The 25,378-nt window shown below is 43.3% G+C and overlaps 1 protein-coding gene across 1 annotated transcript in view; it reads right to left on the bottom strand.

Moving 5' to 3' along the window:
• The window catches only part of LOC138595098 (alpha-1,6-mannosylglycoprotein 6-beta-N-acetylglucosaminyltransferase B-like), a 124,275-nt gene extending 102,298 nt beyond the window's left edge, over positions 1 to 21,977 (bottom strand). The window contains exons 1-2 of the mRNA XM_069666420.1: positions 21,478 to 21,977; positions 16,137 to 16,249 (exon numbers count right to left, since the gene is read on the bottom strand). Coding sequence (XP_069522521.1) covers positions 16,137 to 16,249; positions 21,478 to 21,545 — 181 coding nt within the window. The 5' untranslated portion in view covers positions 21,546 to 21,977. The remainder of the gene's footprint in view (positions 1 to 16,136; positions 16,250 to 21,477) is intronic.
• Between the last annotated feature and the right edge of the window lie 3,401 nt (positions 21,978 to 25,378).

Raw genomic sequence — 25,378 nt, 5'->3', positions numbered from 1 at the left:
CTTCAATTAGGAACATTCGTGTAAAGGCTCTCTTAAGTCATAACAACAACTCAGTAAGTCAGAGAAAATGCTGTTAACGGACTTGCTTTATAGTTTTGCTTATTTAACTACAGCGCGTCCCGCGGATGGTAAAATGTCATTGACATGAGTGAACACAGCATGAGTGGTGGACACACAAGTTTATTAGCCACTAGTAAGTTTGTATCCTTAATTGTTGAAATGAAATCCATGGTGACGGGTTAGTTGTTGTTGTTGTTGCGAGCATGTCGTGAGACTGGCCGTGGGCGCATCTGCGCCAGTTAGCACGCAGAGAGTTGAAACAACAGTGCTCTGACAGCTGCAGGTTTCTTTTGTTGATTACCGCGATTCTTAAAACGCGTTTGTTGTTCACAATGTAACGTTCTGTACAGGAAAGATGAGGTGCTTCCCTGGGAAGTATGGATAGTGATTTACTGCGTCCCTTTTGGTTTTAAAGCGGCATAGACGCTGGACGTGTACCTAGCAACATCACTGGGTCTATATTAAAGAACAATAAAAAACAAAAATCGGTCATGATGGTCACTGGGCCCACCCCGCGGTTGGCGTCATATTACCGCAATATTGCGGTCATGCAGTTGTCGTCACGCAGCCCTAATTGTGAACAAAACAAAGTCGAAAGAAAAACCTCCAAACTCTGGAAATGGGACCATATGAAGAGCACATGAATGCAGCATTACTCCTCAACTTGCTGCACTGATATAGATGTACTTCAGGGTGTGACACTGTGACATCACTGTTGGGTGTGCTCACAGGTATAAGAGAGAGCATGTTTCTAACCCTAATCAACAACATACGTCAGTGAAGCAGGTGTGGTCAGAGGTGCAACTCACTTCAAACTTCCATCCTGAGATTACAGCGAGAAACTCCTTTTCAGCCTGGAATTAAGAAACTCTTTAAAAGTAGAGTGAAACAAAGTGGTTTATTAGTCTATTGATTTTTATCTTGAATATAAATCCAGTATAGCCTGAGGCAGATACAGATATCAACATTTAGGATTGTATATTATCATAATAATATATTTAAGATAAACATTTATTGTAAAAAGTTTATTTTAGTCACCCCGCTTTGATTCCAAAGTTATGAAGCAGGAAACAACTTTGCTGTGCAGACAGTGTGGCTGTTATTTAAGGGTCACAGACGACTGGCATTAAATTGTCCACTTATTCTCTCCACGCCCCACCTTTGGCCAATAAATGATGATATGTGGTCACTGTGACACGCACAACACAGCTTAACCGCAACAAATGCTGTCTGGTCATTGACAGCAGTGACACTGATTGGTCTGGTAATGATGGTATGGTATTGATTTGTTCAGCTGCAGACAGCAGACGTTTGGCTTAAAGGTAGAGGCTGTGGTCTCTTTTTCTGCCAGCAGTTTTTTTCCTCCACGGGGACAGCAGACATCAGAGCGAGGGGAGGGAAACACACAGACCGATGATAACAGGACACATGTTGAAACATGGCAGCAACAGACGCCAAACTGTTTCTACATGACACAGGAAAATGTAACATTCCAGTACATTACATGGCAGATGGTAGCCGAGGCAGAAGCATGTGTACGTGTGTGATGTAGGAGGCTCTTTGTAGATAGGAGATAAAGAGAGGAAATTACACGGTATTTACAGAGATAATGCGCCATGGAAAGGGGGTGGTTTATGAACAGATCCAGAATTTACACGGTCCAAAACATCATACAGGATCACAGAAGATGCACTCACTGCTCAACAGCTGGGTGCATCTCAGTTTACATGTAAAATACATTTAATTACTGTGAAATTTCTTTCTAGTTGTGCATGTAGCATGGATTTTATTTGCACAAAGCGTTGCTGGGAGCTTGAGGCATTTTACTTCATCGACTTGCTAAACTGTCTGAGCTCAGCTGCATCAAGAGCTGGTGGGTAAAGTTAGCTGTGTGTGCGTGTAAGTGAGAGAGAGCTCGGAGCTCTGATTCTACATATATGATGTGAATATGTTTGGAAACAATCGAAGACTAGTTTGAGCTTGTAAATAAACTACAGCATGAACAACAGCTTCATGTGTATTCCCAGATTCCCCAACCACAGGATGCTGATTCGGACACATTTCATTCTTCGCAGACTGATGGCCTTCTGGGAGCCGCAGAGACTGACGCCGCTTTAAGCGGGTCCATTAAGGAAATGAGAGCGATCAATCAAAATGGATTAATCCAACTTGATCTCACAAAGGAAGAAAAATATATTTTACTCTGGACCGACCACATGCAGGGACAAACGTTGGCACTCATGCCGCTATACGTTGGCATTCCTAATAACATTGTGACACACAGAACAAGATAAGCTCATTCTGTCGCTGCTAATAAGAGCCTAAAGCTTTGATTAAATTGTACGGCACCGTTAGTATTTCTTTCTGCCACTGCAGCTCAACTTTAGCTTAAAGTGAACAGGAACAAACCCACACGATCATTTGTAAATCCCAAGAAAGCAACTGTATCCAGCGCAGCGGTTATAAGGTGAGTGTTTCTGACAGGGAAAAATGGCTGCGCTTGTTAGAGCTGTTCCCATTCAAACACGATGGATTCCTCAGCAGACAAATCTACTGAATGTTACATGACAGAAACAAAGAATGAGAGATTCGGGAAAACCTTTTAGAAATTGCTTTTTCTGTTGTGGTTCAGCACATCTTTTATTTACTGGGAAACGGATGGGGCCTATCATCCGAGCTGACAGGTAATGCCATTTAAACTTTTCCAGCGAGAGGAAGAGCCCAAGGCTGACAGTACAGCGCACACACTGTAAGATCAGCTTTGCAGCCTGCTAAACAGATGCTTGAGTGGAAGAGTGCCGTGGACAAGCAGCATGTGCATGGAGGTAAAGCATGACGTCATTATTCATTATATGTCCATTGCAAAACATTCATGTTTTTCTTTATGCATGCTGATACTGGAAAGAACTAACACGGAGCGTCTGCCTCGATCATCCCGCTGACATTATCTGTGACGGCAGCAGCGTCGCATTTACAGGCAGGTGACACACAGACACTCTGTGCTCGGGTTAAGGGCTGTACTAATGTGATTTCAGATGGACTTTTATTTCTGTAACATGCAGTAAAGTTAACGGTGAGATTCTCTATTTAAAAGTATAAACCTGGCCAATAAAAAAGATTTTTTCTGCATTTTTACTTCTCCTCTTATCATCCTTAAACCAATAATAATCAAAAATGTTGTCCAAACATAAACACCTCATAGGAGCAGAAACCGAAATAGGACTCTGTCACTGATAAGGGCGCCATTAGGGAGAGCTTTTGTGAGTGTCAGCGTGCGATAAGCCCTGCGGCAAACATCCACAGCTTCATGACATTATCACGCACCGCTGACAGATGTGTAACATAACGGCCAATATCAACACTGCCGGTGTGATTAGTGCTGCCACATGATTATTGGAAGCACAGGAGAGCTTGACACATGTTTGAAGGTGTGCGTGAATTGTGTGTTTTGTTCGTGTGTGAGGCGTGTGGCAGGTACAGAGAGAGGGAAGCGAAGGGGAGAATAAAATAGATGCGGGGAGGTTGACCGTAATTTCACCTGACTGCGTGACAAATGTGCAAAAGACACTGTTGTTGTACGCATTTGTCTTTGCAGCCCACATGTATCTTAATTTAGCTTTGCACTCGTGTGTATCGCACGGCTTTAAAATGAAACCATCTCAGCTGCCTTCTCCTCCGCTGCTAAACTCGCACCAATCACTCTCCTTCCTTTCAGCTCAGCTTTACGACCCGGCCCAGAGCAGTTCATCTCCCCCGGTGCTGCAAACAGGGCCCTCTCTGACACACACACACACACACATAAACAAACACACACCTAGATGAGTTTAAGTCCACCTGTCTAGTGCTTAGAGCTTCTATTCATTTATCTCTTTCAGGCTTTTTGTTGCGAAACAGCTTCTCTCGTTCTCTGGCATCACCTGTCAGGAGGAGCTGTTTACTGTGTTTATCCTGCAGGATTGGAGGGGTGAGGCGCGGCAGGCTGGGAGACAAAAGATCTGAAAATGTCTTTAGCTTGTGAGTAAAGCACAGAAAGAGAGAGAAAGGGAGCGAATCTAGCTTATTACAAGCATGGATGCAACTTTATTTTGTTTCTTACATTTACTACCCCTCAAATGAAGAGCCAGAGGAAACAAATGGAAAAGAGAGCTGCAGTGTCAATGCAGCAAACAATGCAAACAGGAGCTGCGCTGTGAACCACACAGGCAGAGCGGAGTTAACCGTTATTAGAGCGACCCCTCTCTCATCCTTTGTTTTCTCCTCCCCTGTCTATCTACACTGCATCTCTGTTGCCCCTAAGAGACGTGTCACTTCCTCCTTGCAGCAATTCCTGAAATAGCAGCGGTGCCCTCGCAGGCGCTCGCTGCCTCATAAGCACCGTCTCCAACAAAGCCCTTCAGACACGGCTCATACAGTATACGGGATTCACTGCGCCTCTAATCTGAAATCGGCGTTGGTTACATTATTTATTTATGGCGGCTCATGCGTGCATTTCTCGGCTTTGTTCTGCGCTCTACATATCTCTACCAGGGGCAGTTCCATTTTTGTACGATTACATTGTGTCATGTCATGTGCCTCGTTTTGTAGCAGCTCTGAAATCCCCTGTAAGGCTTTTCTTCATCTTTGTCTTTCTGTGACAAGGGCAGAGGTTTGCATTGATAAAGAGTCCTCTCAGTTTTCTTGTTGTAGATTATATGTTCTTCATTTAGAATCTTTTCAGATGTTTCTGAATTATTCAAACATCTTTCTAATAATGCTTTGGTCAAATCAACAACAAGGTGCTCAGAATGGCAACTGTCTTATTTTTTAAATACAGTAGTATACATTCTAGTATGACAAGAGAAGAACTGTGATGATGCGGTGAGCATGTCATCCTTGTCAAAAGGATCATATAAAAGGGCCAGTTCGCCGATTTTCAACCTCAGTCCTATCATGCTATCATGGGTAGCGAATGCCTTTGTGTTAGAAAACAAAAAGCATTTTCGCTCGGTGCCTTTAGAGGACGTTATCCGCCTCTCCAGTGGGCCCTGGAAAACCAGGGAGCTCGCTAAACTACACTTCCTCAATCTAGGACGCCCGCCTCCGATGTCATGTCTCGTTCAAAATCATCAGGTTTGAAATGTAGACTGCAGACCCAAAGATTTGTTAGACGATCCACCGGTATAATCTTGTCGTATTTCGGATATAGTACCGCTCTGAGCCGAGCTCTGAGCAGAGAAAAACTGTAGTATTTCACTCCAGCGTCTCTCGCTGGGCCGTTCCTTGCGCAATGCACGCTGGGTGTTGTAGGAATGTAGAATGGGCGAAACCACGAGCTGTTTGTACAACTTTCTCCGCAGCTATGGCGCCAGTTTCAAATATTATTGCTTCTATCGATTACAGAGAACACCAGCTTTGACTGACAGTGGCTTTTTTTTTCTCCTTTTGTTTTTTCAACTTAAAAAAAACTGTAGAGGGCCGGGCACATGGAGGACAACTTTCTGATATTGTCTGCAGCTGCTAACCATCTATAACTTAGCTGCATTATTGAGACTTGTATCTGTCACTTTGATGCAGTAAAATACAGAAACATTTACTTCTTTGCCTTTTTATCACCCTTCCACTATGCACACACTGTGTGTCACAGTGTATGAATTCCCTTGCATGGTAGTGATCGAATTCAGTCATTTTTCAGACGAAGGCAGATGTGTTTTTATGGCAGTGAAAGAACCGTCCAACTGTGTTCAACACACGCACGCATGTGAGAGTAGCAAAAAAAAAAAAAGGGAGCAGAAGAATAGGCAGAAATGAGCTGAAGAAACAAAGAGAAAGCTACAGCTACCCTGCAATTATTCAGTCTCACACCGGGCACTTAATATATTCATCTCTGAGGGAAAGAAATGAGACAGAATGAGAAGCAGGAAGAGAAGGGGAGAGAGGTAGGAGAAGAGGTGGCTCGAGGAAAGAAATAATCTCGAGTCACGCTTTGTCGAGCTTTTACGACCTTATCGGCCCACACCAGTGAAGACACCAGACAAATACAGCCGGCTTTTTTGTCAACACAGACATTATACAACCGGTAGTCTTCCCAAAACTGTCACACAACTGAGGCCAAGGCTTCGCAAACACCATTAGCCATTAGTATATCTGCAGAGAGGAAGCACAAGCACGCCTGAGTACGACGCTATCAGCTCCCGAGCAAATAACCAGCTTATGGCGGTGGAAACGATGAGCTAGCGACCTGTAGAAAAAGCTTGATGCAGGCTGGGTAATTGAGACAGCATATTGCTGCGGAGTAACCTTCCCAGAGACATAACCATCATATAATGTGCTGTGGAGAAATTTCTCATTTACGGCCGGGTAATAGCACTTAGGCCAGAACAATGGCCCTCTCTAGTTGGAAATTGGATAGGCTTTCTCATTAATATGTATTGGTGTTAGGAATGGGCTGAGGCTGGAATGGCATGGTGAACGGCCTGAAGTTTGCACACGGGGGAAACAAAGTCCGGGAGAAGAGTAATAAATGAGGATAGCACAGGTGTTTGAAACATACTGCACTCGTGGACAGTAAAGACATAGCGCAGATGAGCTACTTATTTAAGGGCAGAATATTTTCATAATATTTAATTTGGTTACAATAAACAGCAGATTCTCACACATTTTCTACTCAGCACGACATCGTTAGCCCAACAAAAATGTGCAGTAGTGTTGGTAAACCATGAATGAAACTTCCAATGAATCCTGCGAGTGCCTGAACTATCAGTGCCTCATTCAGCACCAGCTGACTGCTCACATCCAATCAGAATCATTCAGCTGTGGCAATTATAACCTGACAAGTGTCACTATTACTCTGCAGAAACTCTACTTTCACATCAGCGCTATGCAGCAGCTCTCCCCACCAACCAAACCTCCTTCTCATTTAGAGAAGATTGAAGGTTTATGTTTGTTAATAAGAATCCTCATTTTTGCACGGCTTTTTTAAGAGCTCTTGTAAAATTGCAGTATTGTATAACCTTGTGTAATTCATGGTTTAATACTTGACGCAGGTGTCTCAACTTTCGGGATAAAGAAGATGATAACTATTCCGTCAAACTTGTGTATCTACACAGCGCTGAAGCTACAAAGGCTAATAATAAGCGCTCTCCTTCTTCAATGCACATCACACAGCCATTGTGTACTGACGGAGCGCCCGTGCCCCCGTTCAGCAAGTATAGTTATTTGTCACATTCAAACGTCAAAACTGTTAAGTGCAAAACACAATCTTCAATTTCTCCCGACTGCACAGCTCTATTAGCGGTTGGCAGCTATGCGCCTCTCTTAAAGAAACACTGGAGATGGTGATGAATAGTAACTTGTTTACCAGTCAGGGGATTTATACAGGACGACTTCAGATCATAACAGGAACACTGGAGGAGCGTTGAGACACCAGCAGAGGTGTTTCTGGTTTGGTCTTTAAACATAATTAGGGTATTTCACAGGTGGGAAGCTGGTAAGGGATTATCATGTCATAACAACAGTGTCTCCTACTGGTTGATCTATAAGCAATGCTTGTCTGTAGTAGCCCTCCCCAGGCCAGAGGTGGAGACGAGCAGCGAAGCAGCAGCAAGCCGAGGATGCGATTTTACATCATGATGTTTTGATTTGAAACCACAGTTGTCCTAAAGGAAAAACTTGCAGGGGTATAAAAATAAAATTATTTCACTCCTAAAAGGTAAAAAACTCTGAGCTACATTTTTCTGAGTGATTTCAATTCTGTTCAGTATTTGTCATTTTATGAGGAATCCTTCCAATAAAATGCAGCCTAACATTATTCACCAGCTTCCTTTGAACACATACGACCATTTATCCCTGAAAGTACTCGCTACAGATCCCAAGATATCTTACTCGGCCTAATCTCAATTTACAGATTCTATATGGTAGGGAAGGCAAGTGTTCTGGTTTCCGTTTGAACTATGTGTCTCAATTAGAGTTGACACTAGCCTTTTTTTTTGGCGACCAATTTGGCCGTTAATATTCCAGAATTCCGGCCATATAGAAAAACTATTGGATATATGCTTTGAATAGCAATCTATGCCTAATTCATTTAAATAATGCGACATGAAATGAACTCATAAGACATCATCCTAAATGTCTTTGCATTTCATTAATGTTGAATAAAATAACTGTAGAATAAGGTACATGAAGAAGCTAATACAGGTCTAAAAAAAAGAGGGAAAAAAATAGCCTTGTGGGTCCAAATTCGTGTTTGTCAAATTGTCGTTTTGGTCAGTTTGCGGCGCGGCTTCATTAAACTGAAGTGCTCCACTGCTTTTGGAAAGTTGAAGCCCTCTGACCCATTGGGACAACTTTGCAAGAAGAATTGTGGTGGCATCTTTGCCAGCTTTGCCCAGTCGGAGTAGATTTCCCTGAAATCCCGGATGATAGTGTCACAGGCTGAGTGGAATTCGAGCCCACCGTAGCCACGCAGCGCCGTCATCACCGTCACCGCATCTCGCAGAGTACCGAGATGCAAATGATGGGTCGTACTGTGCCGTTGTCCGTCTATGCCTGTCCATCTCTCCATAAGTTCTTTCTGCAACACGTCTTTAAATTAACACATAGCCTATTTAATACGGCATTACTAATATTTTTTATCGTTTATTTATTTGGCATATTTTCCCACTGGAGATTTCGGCCGGTGATATCTTTATCCGCCAGACAACTACATGTGACGCTGGCGAAAAGCAAGATGATTCAAAACTTCTGATCCACTTCCTGTCCAAATAAGGTGATTTGGAGATTTAAGCGGATAGAGATACCTGAACTTTCTATCACATATTTCACCCTTACAGTAGATAAAAGTTGCAGTACTTTGCGGGGAGGGTAAAATAGTCCCAATTAAGAATATTTCATTTTTTCTAACCCTCTGTCTGTCTATGCTTTTGAGGCTTCTTGGTCCACTCAGACAGACACACATACCCCTTCACTCACTCCTAAACCGTTCAATATTTGTGGCACTATTTGTTAGTGTGATCCAGAGAGAATCACAAACCCAAAAAACACCAACACACATACACACACTCAGTCTATTCAAACTCCCCGGGCTATGAGTGCGCCGATAAAGTGTACTCCTAGAGTGACTCCCCTGCTGCACCTAGCGCCAGCGACATGCAGAAGATTGTCATGCCAGATTTGTTCGACATGAAGCGATGGGAAGGAAACATAACTGCAGGGAATGTGAGATAGAGATGAACATCCAGTGTGAAAAAAACATGAAAAGGGACCACCGAGCGAGGGGGGTGTCTGATGTGCTCAACTGGTACCAGCTTCTGCATACTGATGTCAAGAAACACACGCACGCTGAATCATACATCTTATAAAAATCAAATAAATATATGAGCACGTAAGCTGATGAGTGTAAACTCCAAGCTGAGGTTCTCTTGGGACACAAGTAAAACTGTGGAAAGTGGCTTTTGGGAATATGACACACAGGCGCGAGTTTCTTCCTGACTGATGGCGTGGAAACTTCACAGAACAAGTTTAATACGAGTCAAACAAAAATTAGTCTCGGCTGCTGCTCGGATCCAAGCACAGCAGCATTTCCAAACAGAGTATTCTCCTCGTGGCGATTAAAGTCTACCATTTCATAAATAACAGTGTTTTGATTGACAGTCCCCTCATGCAGTTACATATTAAACCTGCAGAGACGAGAGAGGAACTGCAAAGTTATTAGCTGAGGCAGAAATATAAGAACATCTTCTCTCTCCCAGCAGGGACCCACCTTGAGAGAAAGAAGCCCTGAGACTTTCAGCTAGAACAAACCGTGTTCTCGGTCCTTGTTAATATAATAAAGTGCAGAGTGTGAACAAGCTCCATAGGGAGGGCCTTTGATCAAGCTAACATATCCCTTATGTCTGATACATTCTAATACAGAGAAAGAAATCTGTCTATTTTGAGCAGTGCAACCTCGAGCAATCTCTTTCTCTCTGCTTAACCACAGATACAAACACAAAAACATATAATCCATACTCTCCTTCCACATCCTTCCTCCTCCTCCACTTTCTCATTCCCACCACTGAGGCCCCCGCCCCTCCATCTCCGGCTCACAGCTCTTGATGAGGTTGTGAGTCACCGAGGAGAGACGGGGATTTCAGAGAGAACCCAGCACTCTGAACCTCCAGTGGAAGCTGATAATCCACAGCAGCGAGAGGTGGCGACGAAATTCAGCTAATACCCCAAACAATTGCTATGAGTGCGACTCCCACTGAGATGACAAGACCCGACACAAATTTGGCTGCTATTGTGCGCAAACAGGAAGCTAATATCTGTGTAAAAATGACTACGGCACAATGGGAGATGGAATTTTGTGAATTTGATTTATAAACAGAAAAGCAACCCGTTTGTGTTCCTGATGGCCTCAACACATCATGGACAGTGGATAGCTTCAGAGGGCAGCTGCTGGATCGGTTATAGTCAACACGGGATGTAGAAAACCCTGCTGTACAATAAGATGTAACCATAGTGATACATGGGACCTGAGATAATAGAGTACAGCAGTAAGGACTATGGTTCTGCTGTGGGCTGTTTTGATATGATTGAAGTAAGGGCCTGTATACATTAACGGCGCTTGCAGCGCCCACCACCTCAATTTCAGTGCGCTTCTCGCCGGTGCTGAATGTTGCTAGGTTATCAGCTCACGGACGTCTTCTCCTTCCACAACACTTAATGGGAGCATATCTCCAGTCGCCATGTCCGTTATTAGCAGGCTAATCTTCTCCGCTCTGGTATCATCACAACGACGTGTGCTAACAGGGCTAGCATATGATGTGATGCGAGCCTGTTGTCTGTCTCCGCTGGCTTCTCCTTGTGCTTTAAGCGCGTGTGTTGAAGCATCGAACTCGTATTTCTATGACATACAAATTTAACACCACATATCTTGCACAGCACGTTATCGTCATCTTTTTTGCCGAAGTACTTCCAAACATCACTTTTCCTTGTCACGGCTGACATGGTGCATGTAACTAAGATAAACTACTTTAGCGCAGATGCACGAGTAGTGTAACGTAACTCGAATAATGGCGTCAACAACGAGTACTCAAGTACTAATATTTGCTTTAATTCAGTGTAATTTTACAAAGAAAACATAAAAACAAGGTAAAGGAATCGTGTCCTGGTGTTAGAAGCAGCTCTCGACCTGGAAATTGTACCCTCAAAAAAAAGAAACAAACAATACGCTCCTCCGCCATTGTTGTTGACAAATTGATATCTGAAGTCCCGCCCCTTCTTGATTCTGATTGGTTGGTGAGGGAGAAGTGGCATTGACGAGTGTGGCTGTGTTACAAATGTTGAACTTTTTTCAACAGAGAGCGCTGTGAGCACAGCAACAAAAACGGCAGACGCTGAGGGTGCATGTGCGCTGAGGGCGATGAGGACGCTGAGCGCTGAAAACACTGAACTGCATTGGTTTTGTGTAGAAAATAGGAGCTGCCAGCACTAAAACGCTGTTAATACACGCAGGCCCTAAGGGTTCAAATCATGGACTGTATAAAAAGATGGAGGACATGACAGCTCCCTAAAAGTGAAGCCAAAACATCTCTATCGCCCCCTGATGACTGGCTGCAGTATAGGTCATAAAGCCCGCCTCCTCCATGTTAACAGATGGGACATGAGTCAAACTATAAAATCTAAATACACGCCCAATAAATGTTCCTCAAACATTGTTTCTGTCATTATAGTTAGTTATTATCATGCTGATTTACGTCCAAGTGTTCATTTTATCTGACAAATTTATTTTTAATAAGTTATTTGATGCTGTCAAAATGATGATTGACAGCTCTGTTAACAAATCAGGCTTCTGCAGCCGATCTGTTCCGGGTGAGCAGAGCGGAGGACGATCCTCGAGTAGAAACGTAACTAAAACAATCCCTACAGTCATTGAAGTTTCCATACCTGAACGTTAACCTCAGACCAACACAGAGAAGCTGTTCTGCTGTTAAACACGCCGGTGTGCGGGATCCTTGCTGTTTTTTCGGTAAGTTAAGTGTATGTTTGGGTTAGCGGAAGTGGCTACGGCCCCTTCACTGCGCGGACTCTGGCTCCATATGACGTCGACATCGCAAGATGGCAGAGCCTATCACAGGGGCTATTTTGGCATCAATTTCGTACAATGGCAGCAGATGGAGACGCGTTGTCTATCTATATATACAGTCATTGGTTCAAATCAGCTGTCTTCATTAGCTAACAATGTGACAATTGTATGAAAGAATCCCACTTTTCCCATTATTGCCATGACGCATTTCCATTAAGGTCATGTTACAGAGAGAGACACTGGACAAAACAACAGACTATGATGTTATCCTGTCAGGATAAAGATAGTAAAAAGTGCAAGGGAAATGTTACGACAGCTTTCTAAGTTGAAGTTATTTTTACATGAATTTAACTACAGGCTTGTATTTCTGGTCAAAAATGTCTTTAGAGACAGGCATTCAGAGAGAGAGAGAGAGAGAGAGAGAGAGAGAGAGAGAGAGAGAGAGAGAGAGCATAACTAACAGATTTTTTCTCCAACCCACAGAACAAATGTTATTTTCTTCTAAATTAATTTACCAGCAGCAGCTTTCATTATTGGTGATAAAATCATCAATGGCCAGCTTTAACTTTTACATGCTGCAGCTCGTTAAGGCTGTCTAAATTGTAATCTAAATTGTGGTTCTTGTGATTTAAAATGCTCTCTCTCAAAATTCTGGGGGAAAATGTAAACACGAAAGGCTCCCGATGAAGACACCGCAGTAGCTCTGCTGGTCAAGGGAACAGTTTTAATTTGGCAATGCTGCATATTTTCATAACGAATGTCTGCCAGTAATCAGATGTACTTAATGAAACATGGGAGTGGCACTGTGTCCGTGTGTCCGCGTATGTGTGTGTGCATCTGTGTGTGCGTGTTGCTCTGCAGGTGGCGAGGGGAGGCTTAATGAAAGGGCCAGTTGTTTTTGCGGGGCTGATTTGCAGAGAGCAGATGGATTGGTCTCTCAGTCTCTCTGGTCTCAATCTTGTCCCACATTGCTGCTGTCGGCCCATTTAACAGCCAATTTCCTGCCAGCTCATCACAAACGCGCATAAACACACACACACACGTACACACTCGGAGGGAGAAAGCAGCAAAAACAGTGTGAGGTTGTAGACCACGGACACACATAAAGCGTGAAAACAGGGGGAAAACAGTGGGGCGTACGCACAGACAAATGCACCCCGGCACACAGTAGATAATGGCGGTACGGGCATGTTTTGTGCAGAGACAAGCACAAAAGTATTTACGTGCATAAAGGGGTACACACACACACACACACACACAGTGCATTCCTAAGGGGAAGCACGCTTGGACAACACAGTTTTTAATGAGCTTGCTCCAGATGTCTTCGCAGGCTGCAGCACACGAGTAGTTGATTAATCAAGTACATTCACTAAGAAACACTGACACATACACACTAATCCTAATTTATCACACAAACACCGTAATCTCAATTTATCACAAACACAGTAATCCCAAGTGACCCTCCGCCACCACCCACCCTCTCCCCCCCGCTCCATTATCTCTCAAATACACACACTGCAGTGCTATCTAACATGCTTCTGCATCTTCACATGCAGTTACCTCTGATATTTTCTCTTTCCCCTTTTCACCGGTTCGCATTTCAGCACGAACCGCACACACTCAAACACACCAACACCTGACTGATTCACACTTAAAGTTGCACCCTCTCCATCTTTCAGTTGCTCTCACACCCACGTTTGCTGACACACGGCGTGCCTCAGCTACTGTTGAGCCCACACACACGCTACACACATGTGGAAGCACCCTCAGAGCACCGAAGCTCTTACTTTAACTGCAGCGGTAGTGAGAAGTAGCTGGCCTCCACAAAATGACCTCTGACTTTCAATCTTGGCGCCCTGTACAGCGGGAGATTACTATGGCGCTCCTTTTTTTTTTTTTTTCCTGCCTTGCCACTGGCAGTCAGCCTTCACTCCAGGTCATGTGAAATCGCTGGCAGGCCAGTGTGTTAATGATATTTCACTGGTGAGGTATGTTTCAGTCTCCATGCAACAGCGCAGCATTGTGTATATAGAAAATCATCATTGTTACAGTCATGCTTACAGTTTATCAAATTAGCTCGCTGACAAGTGTGTTAGCATCACTGTGAGGCCTTTAAGTACAATCCTTCAATTAGAGTTGATTTGAATTCATTTTGTATTATAAGATTAAATTTGCATGCAATCTCTCAATTATAACCTCACTTGCTCTCAAATCTGCACAATCTCATATCTTTACTTGCAGGTTGTATAGTGCTAGATCAAGTTAAAGTAATATTCTTGAAGATTTTCATTTAAATAAATGTCTGTTAAGTCACCATCTATCGCTGCATTAGGGTAACACAATGGTGCAGGAGCCAGTGGCCCACTGATGAAAGCCTTTGCATTTGCAGTATTACAGACTGGGTGTCTGGTGCGACTTTCGCTGAAAAAAATCCTAATTGGTCCTTAGCAGTGGTTGGTCTGCCAGAGAGGGTAGGCGGAGCTTAGCGGCGGCTTTTCTGGTCTCTGCAAGTGTTGCGAGTAAACAGTAATCTACTATGGCTGAACAAACAAAGAAAAGATCGATCAAAAATAAGTGAAAATCCAAAGAAAAAGAAACAAACTCGACGCTCAGATGAAGCAAACAGTCTAAAAAGGAAAGCGACCGTCAGAGAGGAAAATCAAGAGTTACAACCGGAGCCAACCGTGGACGTCACACATGCAACACTGTCTGGATATTTTGCTCCCGCAATTACTGTTTATCACCATAGGTGCCGCCAAAGAGAACGAAGCTGAGATCTTCGAGATTACAACTTTAAGGTCTGGAACACATGATCATGCCCTAGTTCAATGTCCTGTGTCTGCCCCACACCCACCACCCCAATCCAAAAGGAATCACAAGATGTGTCTGCATGATTCTCACTCCCTTGGTTCCTTGACAGATCCATCATTGATCCCTATCCGACCCTGCCTTCGTTTTCTCATACTGGACCCCTTCAACCCAACCCCCACCCTGTTCTCATCTTGTTCTCTCTACAACCAATCCTAATCCACTCTTCACAGACCTGCTAGTCATTCCAATAAATGCTGTGGTCTTTGATGGTTGCCATTGGTTTTGTTTTTGCCTGTGGCTAATGTAAGTCATCTGTACTCATCTAAGCCACTGACTCAAGTCAATCTCAGGAAATGAAAGGAAATTCAGTGCGTCATCATGTTGTAATTTCCAATTGTGGTCACAGTGAAAGTTGTATCGGGCTGCTCTAATGGACTTCTACATGATGGGGATGAGAGGGTTCAGGGGGGCTTTAAAATGCATTTTAGGCTGGATCGCTTCATCATCAAAGCAACAAAGGGGTAGGGATGTTTGCTGTCTTTCTTACAACATCAAGTACATTTATTATGTTGTAAATTATGTTTTGTTGTGTAGTGGTTCATCTTCCTGTGTACTCATTTCAGCAGAGTAACCAACATAATAACCGTGTGTGCGTCTCCCACACAGAGCCACAGTATACTGTTTGAGTCAAAGAGAAAGCACGGCTGTTGTCGGTGCAGAAAGCGTGGAAATAGTGAGGGAGAGACCGCAGATATAAAATTAGCCACCCACCTTGCTGTCACTGCTGGGGACCAGACCAATAACTCCTAAGCTACTGGCTGCTCTTTCTACTTCACGTCCCACCAACGTATTCATCTTCATTTACAAGCATGCTGATTTATCTCAGACCACTTGACCACGACTATAGAAAAGGAAGCTTTTTCAGCTGAAGGTTACACGAATTAATTTCTCTTGTCTGGTTCTGCAATAGAATTCACATTTACTTTGCGATTTCTTTGCCTCATCCGAACACTCCAGGCCATTTTATGTTCCCAGTGACAGGTGGTGTAGCTTTGACAAAGAGGCGCATGGCAGTGAAGCGCCAGCAGGACCGTGGAGAGTTATAGCACAGCAATATGCAGTGACATTACAGCATTTCAACTCAGTGCAGGGACTGTTTACACACAAACACACACGCATGCAGTCTCACACACACACACACACACGTGGCACATGTCGGTACCTTCTGTGCGGATGGTGAAGGGGGAGTCCCCCAGTCTCTTGGCTGAGAACTGCCCCCCCAGAGAGGTCATTAGAAAGCAGAGGCTGAAGAAGCCTATTCCCACCACGAATATCCTGCAACACAAGGGGAGGAGAGAGGGAATAGATGAGAAGGGAGTTGAGATAGATCGACATATTTATAGGGAAGGGCAGGTAAATACTTGTTTTGTGCGAGTAGTTGGAAAATAAGAGGATGCAGAGAAAGAAAGGGGTGGAAAGAGAGCTATTTTGTGGCAGAAAATGCAGTGGATAGTGAGAAGCTCGGAAAAAGAAAATAAGTATGTAGGCAAACAAACACGCCGACAATTATGGAAGACAGCTTTTCTAAGACAGAATGATCGGCAGCCAGAAAAAGAGCGGCAGGCAAAATAACAGACATGCAAGAGCGAGGAGATGAGGAAAAATGTAGAGGAGAGCAGAAGAGGGGAAAGCAAAAAGGAGAGGCAGTCGTGAAACAGCAGGCAGCACTTCCAGAGGGCAGAGCAGAAATAGAGCAAAGATCACACGTAGAAAGTACAAGCTCGGGGCCAAAGGGCACTTAAAACGTTTTAGTTTGATGTCATCGGTTGGCATACATCTAAGACAAACTGCCAAAATAAGGGTGAGCAGTTTGTCCCCAAGTGCAGGCAAAATGTATGTGATTATGTATTGTAATAACAGAGACAAGGAGAGACAAGGAGAGGATGGGAGAGAAAACAGTCAGACATTTAAGGTGATTGCAAGAGCGTGAAAATGGCTGAAAGCGCCAACTAGACTGGTCTCAGCCACGTCTCCGTCTATACCTCACAAAATTAGGTCACAACAATGGCCTGTGCAATACAGTGTTTACTGTGCGAGTTAATGTATACTTTAAAACACCCTTGGTTATCAAATCTGTCTACATTCAAAGGGCAGTTGTCTGGGTACCTATAAAAAGAAGAGATCATTTTGTCATGCAAATCACAATGTAAATACTTGATTAGAAAATCCTCTGTTTAACTTAAGCTAATATAAGTTGGGAAAAATCAAGTAGGTATCTTCATGGCCAGTACAGACAGGAGGAATGGCTTCAGCCACTGATAACTCAATGTGCACAAGAACAGCTGCGTCCCAATCCAGGGGCTGCAGCCCTTCGAAGGCTGTATTTGAAGGTCGATTGCGTCACAGAAGCACGTCGAAGGCTGTCCCGAATCGAAGGCTCCTTCAGATACGTCCTCCGTACCCCGGGCTGCGAAGGATCCATCGGGTGCATCCTTCGCGACCCAATATATCCCAAGATGCATTGCGTGCCAATTCAAACTAAATGGCGGACTTTTACGCGGCCGAGGAATACACTTTAAAATGTTAAACTTTTTGGTTTCAACTCAATCGAATAGGTAGCATTACACGTTTAAAAAAACAAAAGGGCCCTTGAAACAAATTCTCTTTAAAATCATAGTTTAACTTACTTGACGTTAGTTATGACGCTAGCTACCTGTTTGGGGACGCAAGGGTAAAGGCAGGAACAGCTGGTGACGCAAACAGGAAATGCTCCGTAGCCCAGACCGTCTCATTTCAGTTCGGCTTTAACGGTGTACGCAGGCTATGAATGGAGCATCCTCTGTAGGCCACCTCCTTAGAAGGCTGCAGCCCCTGAATTGGGACACAGCTAAAATCTGAACTTATTCTCTGAAGTGGTTGCAGGTGACGATGCATTAAAATCCACCAGGAGACGTGCAAATCTGAGCTTTGAAAACAAACTTTCTAGATCTCTGGCACATATCTGATATTTGAAACGCGACCATATCTCTGAAGGGAAAAGGAAACGCGACTCCGTGTGGGTTCCCTAACACAGCCATGACAGAATCAGATATTTGACTTAAAACAGTTGAAAATCAGGTCTTTTGTATCTGTGTAAATCCTGCCCTAGTTAAGCTACTCTCTGCAGTGTATTTGGATCAAAGGTTATCTTATGATGCTAAGACTCTTTGGGGAAGCAGGGAGGCAAACCGATTCTCATCCGCTGGACATAATAGCAGTCAGCCTCCATGACTAACAAGTCCCTCTTTAAACACGCTTGCTGCTCTGCTGGTGACCTCTACAAGAGGAAATAGTCTTGGAAGATTGTGTAGTAGTAGTGCAGTGCAAAGGCGGATTTATGTAACCATGAATGGCTAACAATCCAGTACTTGTACTACATATTTTATCAGCTGAAGCCTTTCTTGTGTGCATGTGTTTGGGTACATGTAGTATTAGCAGTTACATATCATGTCCAGCATATGAGGATCTATCTTAAGCTATAACAGCACGACCGAATCAACTCAAGAGACATTTTGTGATTATTACTCATCTTCTCTGCATTTGGCAAAGGTTACCTTTTAAAGTTTAACTTCTGCACCAGAGGTTGGAAACCTGAACAAACTTAACATAACAAAGAAATGTATTATTCATAACTAATGCTTTCTGTCCAAAGCCAGGCAGGGGCTTTTTGTTTGCCTGAACGCACGGCCCAGTGAGAAATTTGACAGCACTTTCTGGAACGGTAAAGTAAGTAGCTTGAGTCACGCAAAGTTCTGAACCAAACCTCTTAATATTGATGAAGCCGTGAGAAATGAGTTCCTATCAACGGCGAGGAAGAATGGCCACTTAAAAGAGCATTTGCCGGAGTGATCTGATTGACCCAAAGGGATCCAGATGATGCTGAATAATCTGTTAAGTATAGAGCGTGGTGGTTTGGCCAGCTCCCAGGGTGACTATATTCCAAGACAGAGCCGATGCGTCTTGCCTCGAGTGGTGATACGCTGGATTCAAGGACGGACAGGGGGATGTACGACACACTAGCGTATTGACTGTGAATAATCATTATCAAGGCTCTTATCTAATGGCTGGCATCAGACATGATTACCGCAACGTGATCGCTCTAAAAGTCATTACAGTTCAATTGATCATTAATCTTTGTTTCCATACGTTTTCCAAGGAAAGTGATCAGATTACACACGGACATGGAGGATCTAATGAATTACCGTACTGATTAACTGTGTATAAATACATGTTGAATTTATCGCCTCTGCCCCCGTTATAATTATTGACATCATTTGCTGGTGTCAGGATTAGAGCAAAAAGTGTCAACGGCCGCTCCTGCATGTCGCATTTTTTCACTGATTTAAAACACGGGGGAAATTATAATGATGCTGTATTTACATGAATGTCCCTGCATCCAAGCAGCTGGCACACACTCATTCACTATGGTTTCTCATTTACCCCTCTGTCTCTTCCAGGATACTGTGATACGATGAAATAATAAAATATTACTCCCATCTGTTCCAGGCATATTGCCGAATTAATTAGAATAGCTCAGTCATTGTCAGAGGAGCACAGAGCGGCGACACGTTAACTGATGTGAATCCAATCCCATACAGTTGTGATCAAGGGATTATTTGTCATGAATCTGACACTGCGATGCAGAGATACTTAAAGCTGCGTGGATTATGTACTTACTACACTAGCGTAGGGTCAGAAAGCCTTGTTTGTGGAAGGTGAAAAGCATTATCACCAGATTTAGGGTGTGTTTCATTCTCAGCGCCTTGTTTTGTGACTGTAAGGTGAACTGAAGACAGGTTGACAGGCTAGACAAGATAAAGGGGTAACACAGAGGACAAGAAGCAAAACTGCCTGATTCAAAGTTTCGTAATCCACTTAATTTGTTATTCTCTCTTCTTTAAGCATCAATTATCTTGTGCGTGTTTATTTGCATATCCCGGGCAAGGGAAATGCTTTAAACCATCACAAAAAAAAAAGAATGGAAAGAAAATAGAGGTAAATATTCAGCTAGTGTGGGTGTACAGCATCTGGCCTGTTGCAGTTCTAGGGCGATCGTTTTCGCTCTTATCATTTAGCCGTTTTTTTCCAAAGTGGCGTTAGGTGGGTGATATGAGAGGATTAGGTCCCCGGTCCTGCCTGACGAGTCTTTAATTAACAGACTTAAAGTAAACGCTCTGCTCCCTATAATTGGATCAGAAGGAGAGATCTGCTATCAGCTAATTGGCTTCCTCGCACATATAGACTTATCAGATTTTGCCTCTAGGTAGATAATTTGGAGGCGAGGGGAGCTCTGCCAGGCGTGGAGGAGCCGTGGTTTACACGTTAGTTGTGCTGTTTTTCAAGAAACTTTCCCTGGGGCCTGAGCTGCTGTCTTACTTTCTGAAATATTTTAGATCTCACAGCGTTCATACACAGCTTACGTTGATTAGATGTTGAAAAAACGTCACATAAACTACGTCAGGAAGTTGGTAGAATAAACCAGATGTGTCCTCAAGATTCCTGTTGAGCATAAATCGGACAAAGCTTTATTTAAATCGTAAGGCAACTTTTCTCTGTGCACGTTTTGGTCAATTTTTGTGTCAAAACTACACAAAAAATGGAAACATTTTTTCACTTTTCGTAGTAAAAATGGAAGCAAAGATCAAGGCTAGAGAGCTGTTCGCAAAAGTAAATGTGATACCAACACAAACAACCTGTGACAAGCATGTCTCTGTGGTCAAGGCTGGTGTAGCTCTGTCACACAGCTGCTTAATTGGGTGTGTTTGAACAGACGCTTGATCTACTGCGTAGATGGCAGGTGAAGTAATTCAGTGCAGCATGAATCACAGGGACCCACTTTTTTTTTAAACTGAATTGGCTGCACGGCTGCTGCAGAATGGAAATACTCTTTGTGACAGCGGGTGGAAAGTGGGTAAAAGGTGACCACCTTTCACCACCACCAGGTACCTATAAACGAGCAGAATAAATGAGAGAGAAATAGAGGGATTCATTTGAAGGTTGAGCGCCTTTAATCTATACAGATTATGGCATATAAAATCAAGCAGGTGGCTCAATCCACTGTAAAGAAAGTGGGCATGATGCTTCCTCTTTATAAACAAAGCCCAGCAACACAGTGATAATGGAGCTATCCATACAGTGAGAAGTTAAACCTCGGCTGACTGCTAGTACAGGCTTATTTCATATAGCTCTGTCATGATTTATCTATGTGGACCTAAATCTAATCATCTAGTAGATGAACATCTGGCGTGTGAGAGCATATGTGTGTGTTTAGGTGAGTGATGACACACACACCTCGACTATTCATAATGTATAGCCACAGAATTGCATTTTGTCAGAGATTTACAACTTATTTTAGCCATTACTGACTGATAATCATGTTTCTTTCGGTGTTTGGCTCATCTGTATGATCAAGTGAAACCATGAAAGCGGTGAAAATACAGTCTAATAACTGCTAACCCACAACATTGCTCGAGGCTATAGGGAAACTGGGCACAGGATAACGTCGTCAGTTCTTTGTCTCTTACCTGAACGGTTTGAACGTCACTAGACATCTTCTGACCATTATTTTTCCGTCGATGCTGCCAGTAATCATTTTCCAAAACGAGCGACCCCTGACATTGTTGCTAACCTCCCAAACTGGAACTTGAGGTGACCGAACATGTTATCTGTGTCCCATCCAGCAGTCCACATCAAAAGCCGTAAACTCGGTTGTTTTAAATTAACCAGCCAGCCATATGTGCTTCTTTAACCCTTCGGAAGAAAAGGTACAAAGTTTCATTCAGCAAGTCTCCTTTCCTGTGTGTGAAAGTGTCATTTAAAGCGTTATTCCTTCGTCAGACGGACACTCTGAATCTGAGCTGAAGTCGCTGCACGCTGTGTCGAACGTTGGAGTCATATCCGCGTGCGTTCTTCACAAAAAAATGGCGTTGTTGTCAAACATGAAGGTAAAAGTGTTTGTCGTTAGGATATCTACGTTTTTCCCAGTAGAGGACTTCACGGAGAGCAGAGCTAGCTTCGTGGACGTTTTAACTTCACAGCGGAGCCCGCGCGAGTGTGGCAAGTCAGCCGTATTGCCTCATATCCATTGACTTCTCAAGAGCCAAGTAAGCATAAGTTAACATTTCAACGTCCGGTTGATCTTTTCAAAATAATAGCCTTGTTGATGAGCGACCCTATTTTTTCATTGCAAGAGGTAATCAAGTCAAATCGTGTGATTTTAATAAAAAAAACCCGAAGTGGATGAGCAAATGGTCCATACAAAAAGGGAAAGAAAGAACTGAATGTTACTTAAATAGGAGAAAGCATCCTATACTTTTCTAAATGCATTATTGTTTTCCTTGTTTGTTTTACGGGGGTAACGCTTTTATGTAACATACATATAACAATGATTGTCACTTTCTTTGCTCAAGTCATACAAAAAACACATTTCTTGTTGTGACATTTAGGATGTAAATTTAACAACAATCATGGATTGTGTTTCTATGTCTCTACTCTTTTTCTCCTGATGTCAATGTGCTGACGATAAAAAAAAAAGGAGGAGGTCTAAAGAGCCCAAGTGATTAAAAATGTTGTGTCACACATTTCCCTTGCACAATTAACCTATACAGGCTATAGACTAAGGCACACTATAGATTTCTGCAAACATTTTGTTCTTTTATTTGGGAGGGGAATTTCCTGTATCGCTTAGCTTCCTGTGGTAGCTTGATGCTGGTCCACCGGCACAGTGATCGACAGATCAAGATGGTCTGAAACCTCCGCAGCCGCATAATTCTGTCTGGCGCCATCTACGGCTTAAAGTTGTGTCAAAAAGATGTAAGAAGATCAAATTGAACCGATTGCCGGAACTGTCTTTGATCTGCCTCTGTAGCCTACAAGCTAAGCCTTTACCAGCTGAGTAAAACTACTTTTTTCAGTCTGTCAAAGCATCATTTCTGTATAAAGGTCTGAACTGTGGCCAAGCTGGAGTAGATCAGTGGCTGATCTGATGAACAAGGGGTCTTTGAATTAGTTCCAGGAAGTCTCTGTAAGTGTGATGAGTGATTTCAGTGAGTCATATTTCTTTGGGCAATTGTTTTGGCTCATAAGCTCTTGGTGTGTGTATGTTTGGTGGTGTTTGGCAGGGAGGAATATGGGAAGCTCTGTGCTGTGTATTGCGGTTGATCATTTCAGGACCATGGACAGCGAACGTGGTCAGGGTACAACAGCGGCACCCAGCGGCGGGTAGTGTTAGTGCAGCTGAGATAGCAGAAAGACTAACGGTAGCTGTATTGTTTGGTACAAAACAAAATATAAACGGAAGTCGAACTGCTAAACAGTATATAACTAAATACAATAAGCACCTTATTTCTCAGAAGCCATTTGGTTAAATACAATGAACTATGTCAAACAAACGTAAGAGGGACTTGAGCTGCAACTTCAAATCTTATTTGTTAGGGTAAATGATCTGCAGTCAGTGTTAGTCATGGCAGAGATTATACAGTCTTTGTGGCCAGCGGAGCGTTAGAGCAGAAATAGAGGCAGAAGGGGGAGAGATCTGCAGGGGACCAGACTGGAGATGACAGTGAAATCTCAAACTCCCTTCATGCATCACTTGCTTTGGTACATGTGGATTTGACTGACAGCCCACCGCCCACGCAGGCTGTCCTTCTCTGCGGGTTGTGGGAATAGTTCTGCTCTATCAGCCGGAATCCACTGGGCAAACACGGGATTTTTACACCTTTTGTTTGTGTGTGTGTTTGTGTGTGTGTGTGTGTGTGTGTGTGTGTGCAGAATAATTACATGCACACACACACGCAAAACATGCACTTGCACACGCTGTAGTAGAAATCACTGTTTAGAAAGCATTCAGCCAGACGAAGAATACCCAAAGGCTTGAGGAATCCCCTTGCATCAGACTCTAAAAAAAGAAAATATACACATCATCCCCGGCTCACTTTTAATGAATCATTTAGAAGATGCTGCACGATCTGTAGAAAAGATGGATTTTTAAATGGGCTCCCCTGTACAGCAGCGAGAGGTATTAAAGTCCTATTCTAGGGTGCAGAGAATGTCGCAGGCCCTGTCACGGCTATAATATGCATCTTTATGCTTTTGCTAGTCCGGTCCTCCTGCCCCTCAGTTGGTTAAGTTCCCTCTGCAGCACTTGTCACTGTTGTTAATGAGCTGTCTACCTTGAAACAGCATCGCGCCCGAGGCTGAGCTAACCAGCATCTGTAGAGCAGCCACAGGCGCAGAAGAGGCAGGCAATCTGTAGGAAAAACAAAAGGCAGTCCTGATGTTCACAGTGGTTGTTATTACATCTTTTGTGCTGTGCATTTGGTGGTGTTGTATTGCTTTGTTGTTGTAGATGTTAGTAGACTACTTTCCCACCAAGCATACTGGTGGCCTCAGCCTGAATTTTACAAAGCCACTTTCAGGCCAATGAATGTCTAATATAGCCTATTTACATAATTACATTATTTGCTTACCAAACTTGCTTATTGTTGTCTCCTCCAGGCCTTTTCATCTTGCCAAATGACTGTATCTAAACTAATCTACTGTTTATAGATTTGTTTTATAATCAGCTAATCAATAAAGTATTTTGGCAAATGTGGCTACAATATTTTTGCAGCCAAAGACCAACAAGCTGCTTCAGGAGGAATCCAACAACAGATATAATGATGTCTCTCACCGAACAAGATGCAGCGAGCAGCTCGACAGCCCTGTTTCTACTGTCTCTATGTTTCTGCTGTCTGTGTTTTCCAGCTGAAACCCAACAATAACATCCATCCATCCATTATCTATACCGCTTATCATGTTCAGAGTTGCTGGGGGGCTGGAGCCTATCCCGGCTGTCACTGGGCAAGAGGCAGGACCACACCCGGGACCGATCACCAGTTAATCACAGGGCCTAACAATTATAGTGAAAGAAAATTAAAGTTTTAAAATCGATTCATAAAAAATAACCCAACACGTCTCAAACAATGCACCGCCAAACAGCCGAGTATTTAAACAGCAACACATAGGAACACAGGAAACTGTAAAGAGCCTAACATACTAAGACACACTGTCAAAGAGAAGCAGAGCACAAGGGGCAAAGGTCAAGAGTAAATGTTCTTATAAGGTATTCTTTACACATTTCCGTGTAGGATGGATGACTAAACTAGAAGGGGAGCACAATCCATCACTCAACAGACAGGGACAAATGGGCCCGAGCATATTCCACCAGAACTTCTTATATCTGTCTCACAAAGTTGTTATCTGATTGCTGCTGTAACAAATGTTCTTACCAAGGAGGAGTAATGACTTTAGAAACAACAGTACAGATCACTATTTCAAATGGTGTGAGCACAGTTTACTGTGGGAAAGCCAAAACTGAGACAGGTATTAGCACAAGCATGGGAATACATCTTGATATTGGTTGGTTGTTCATCTAGTTGTCTGGTT

This window comes from Semicossyphus pulcher, unplaced genomic scaffold (genome assembly GCF_022749685.1).
Source record: "Semicossyphus pulcher isolate SPU_LCO1_2020_fin unplaced genomic scaffold, fSemPul1.0.p SCAF_17, whole genome shotgun sequence".
Taxonomy (NCBI): Eukaryota; Metazoa; Chordata; class Actinopteri; order Labriformes; family Labridae; genus Semicossyphus; species Semicossyphus pulcher.
The sequence above is the reverse complement of the archived record's forward strand: the minus strand, read 5'-3'. Positions and strand labels throughout refer to the sequence as shown.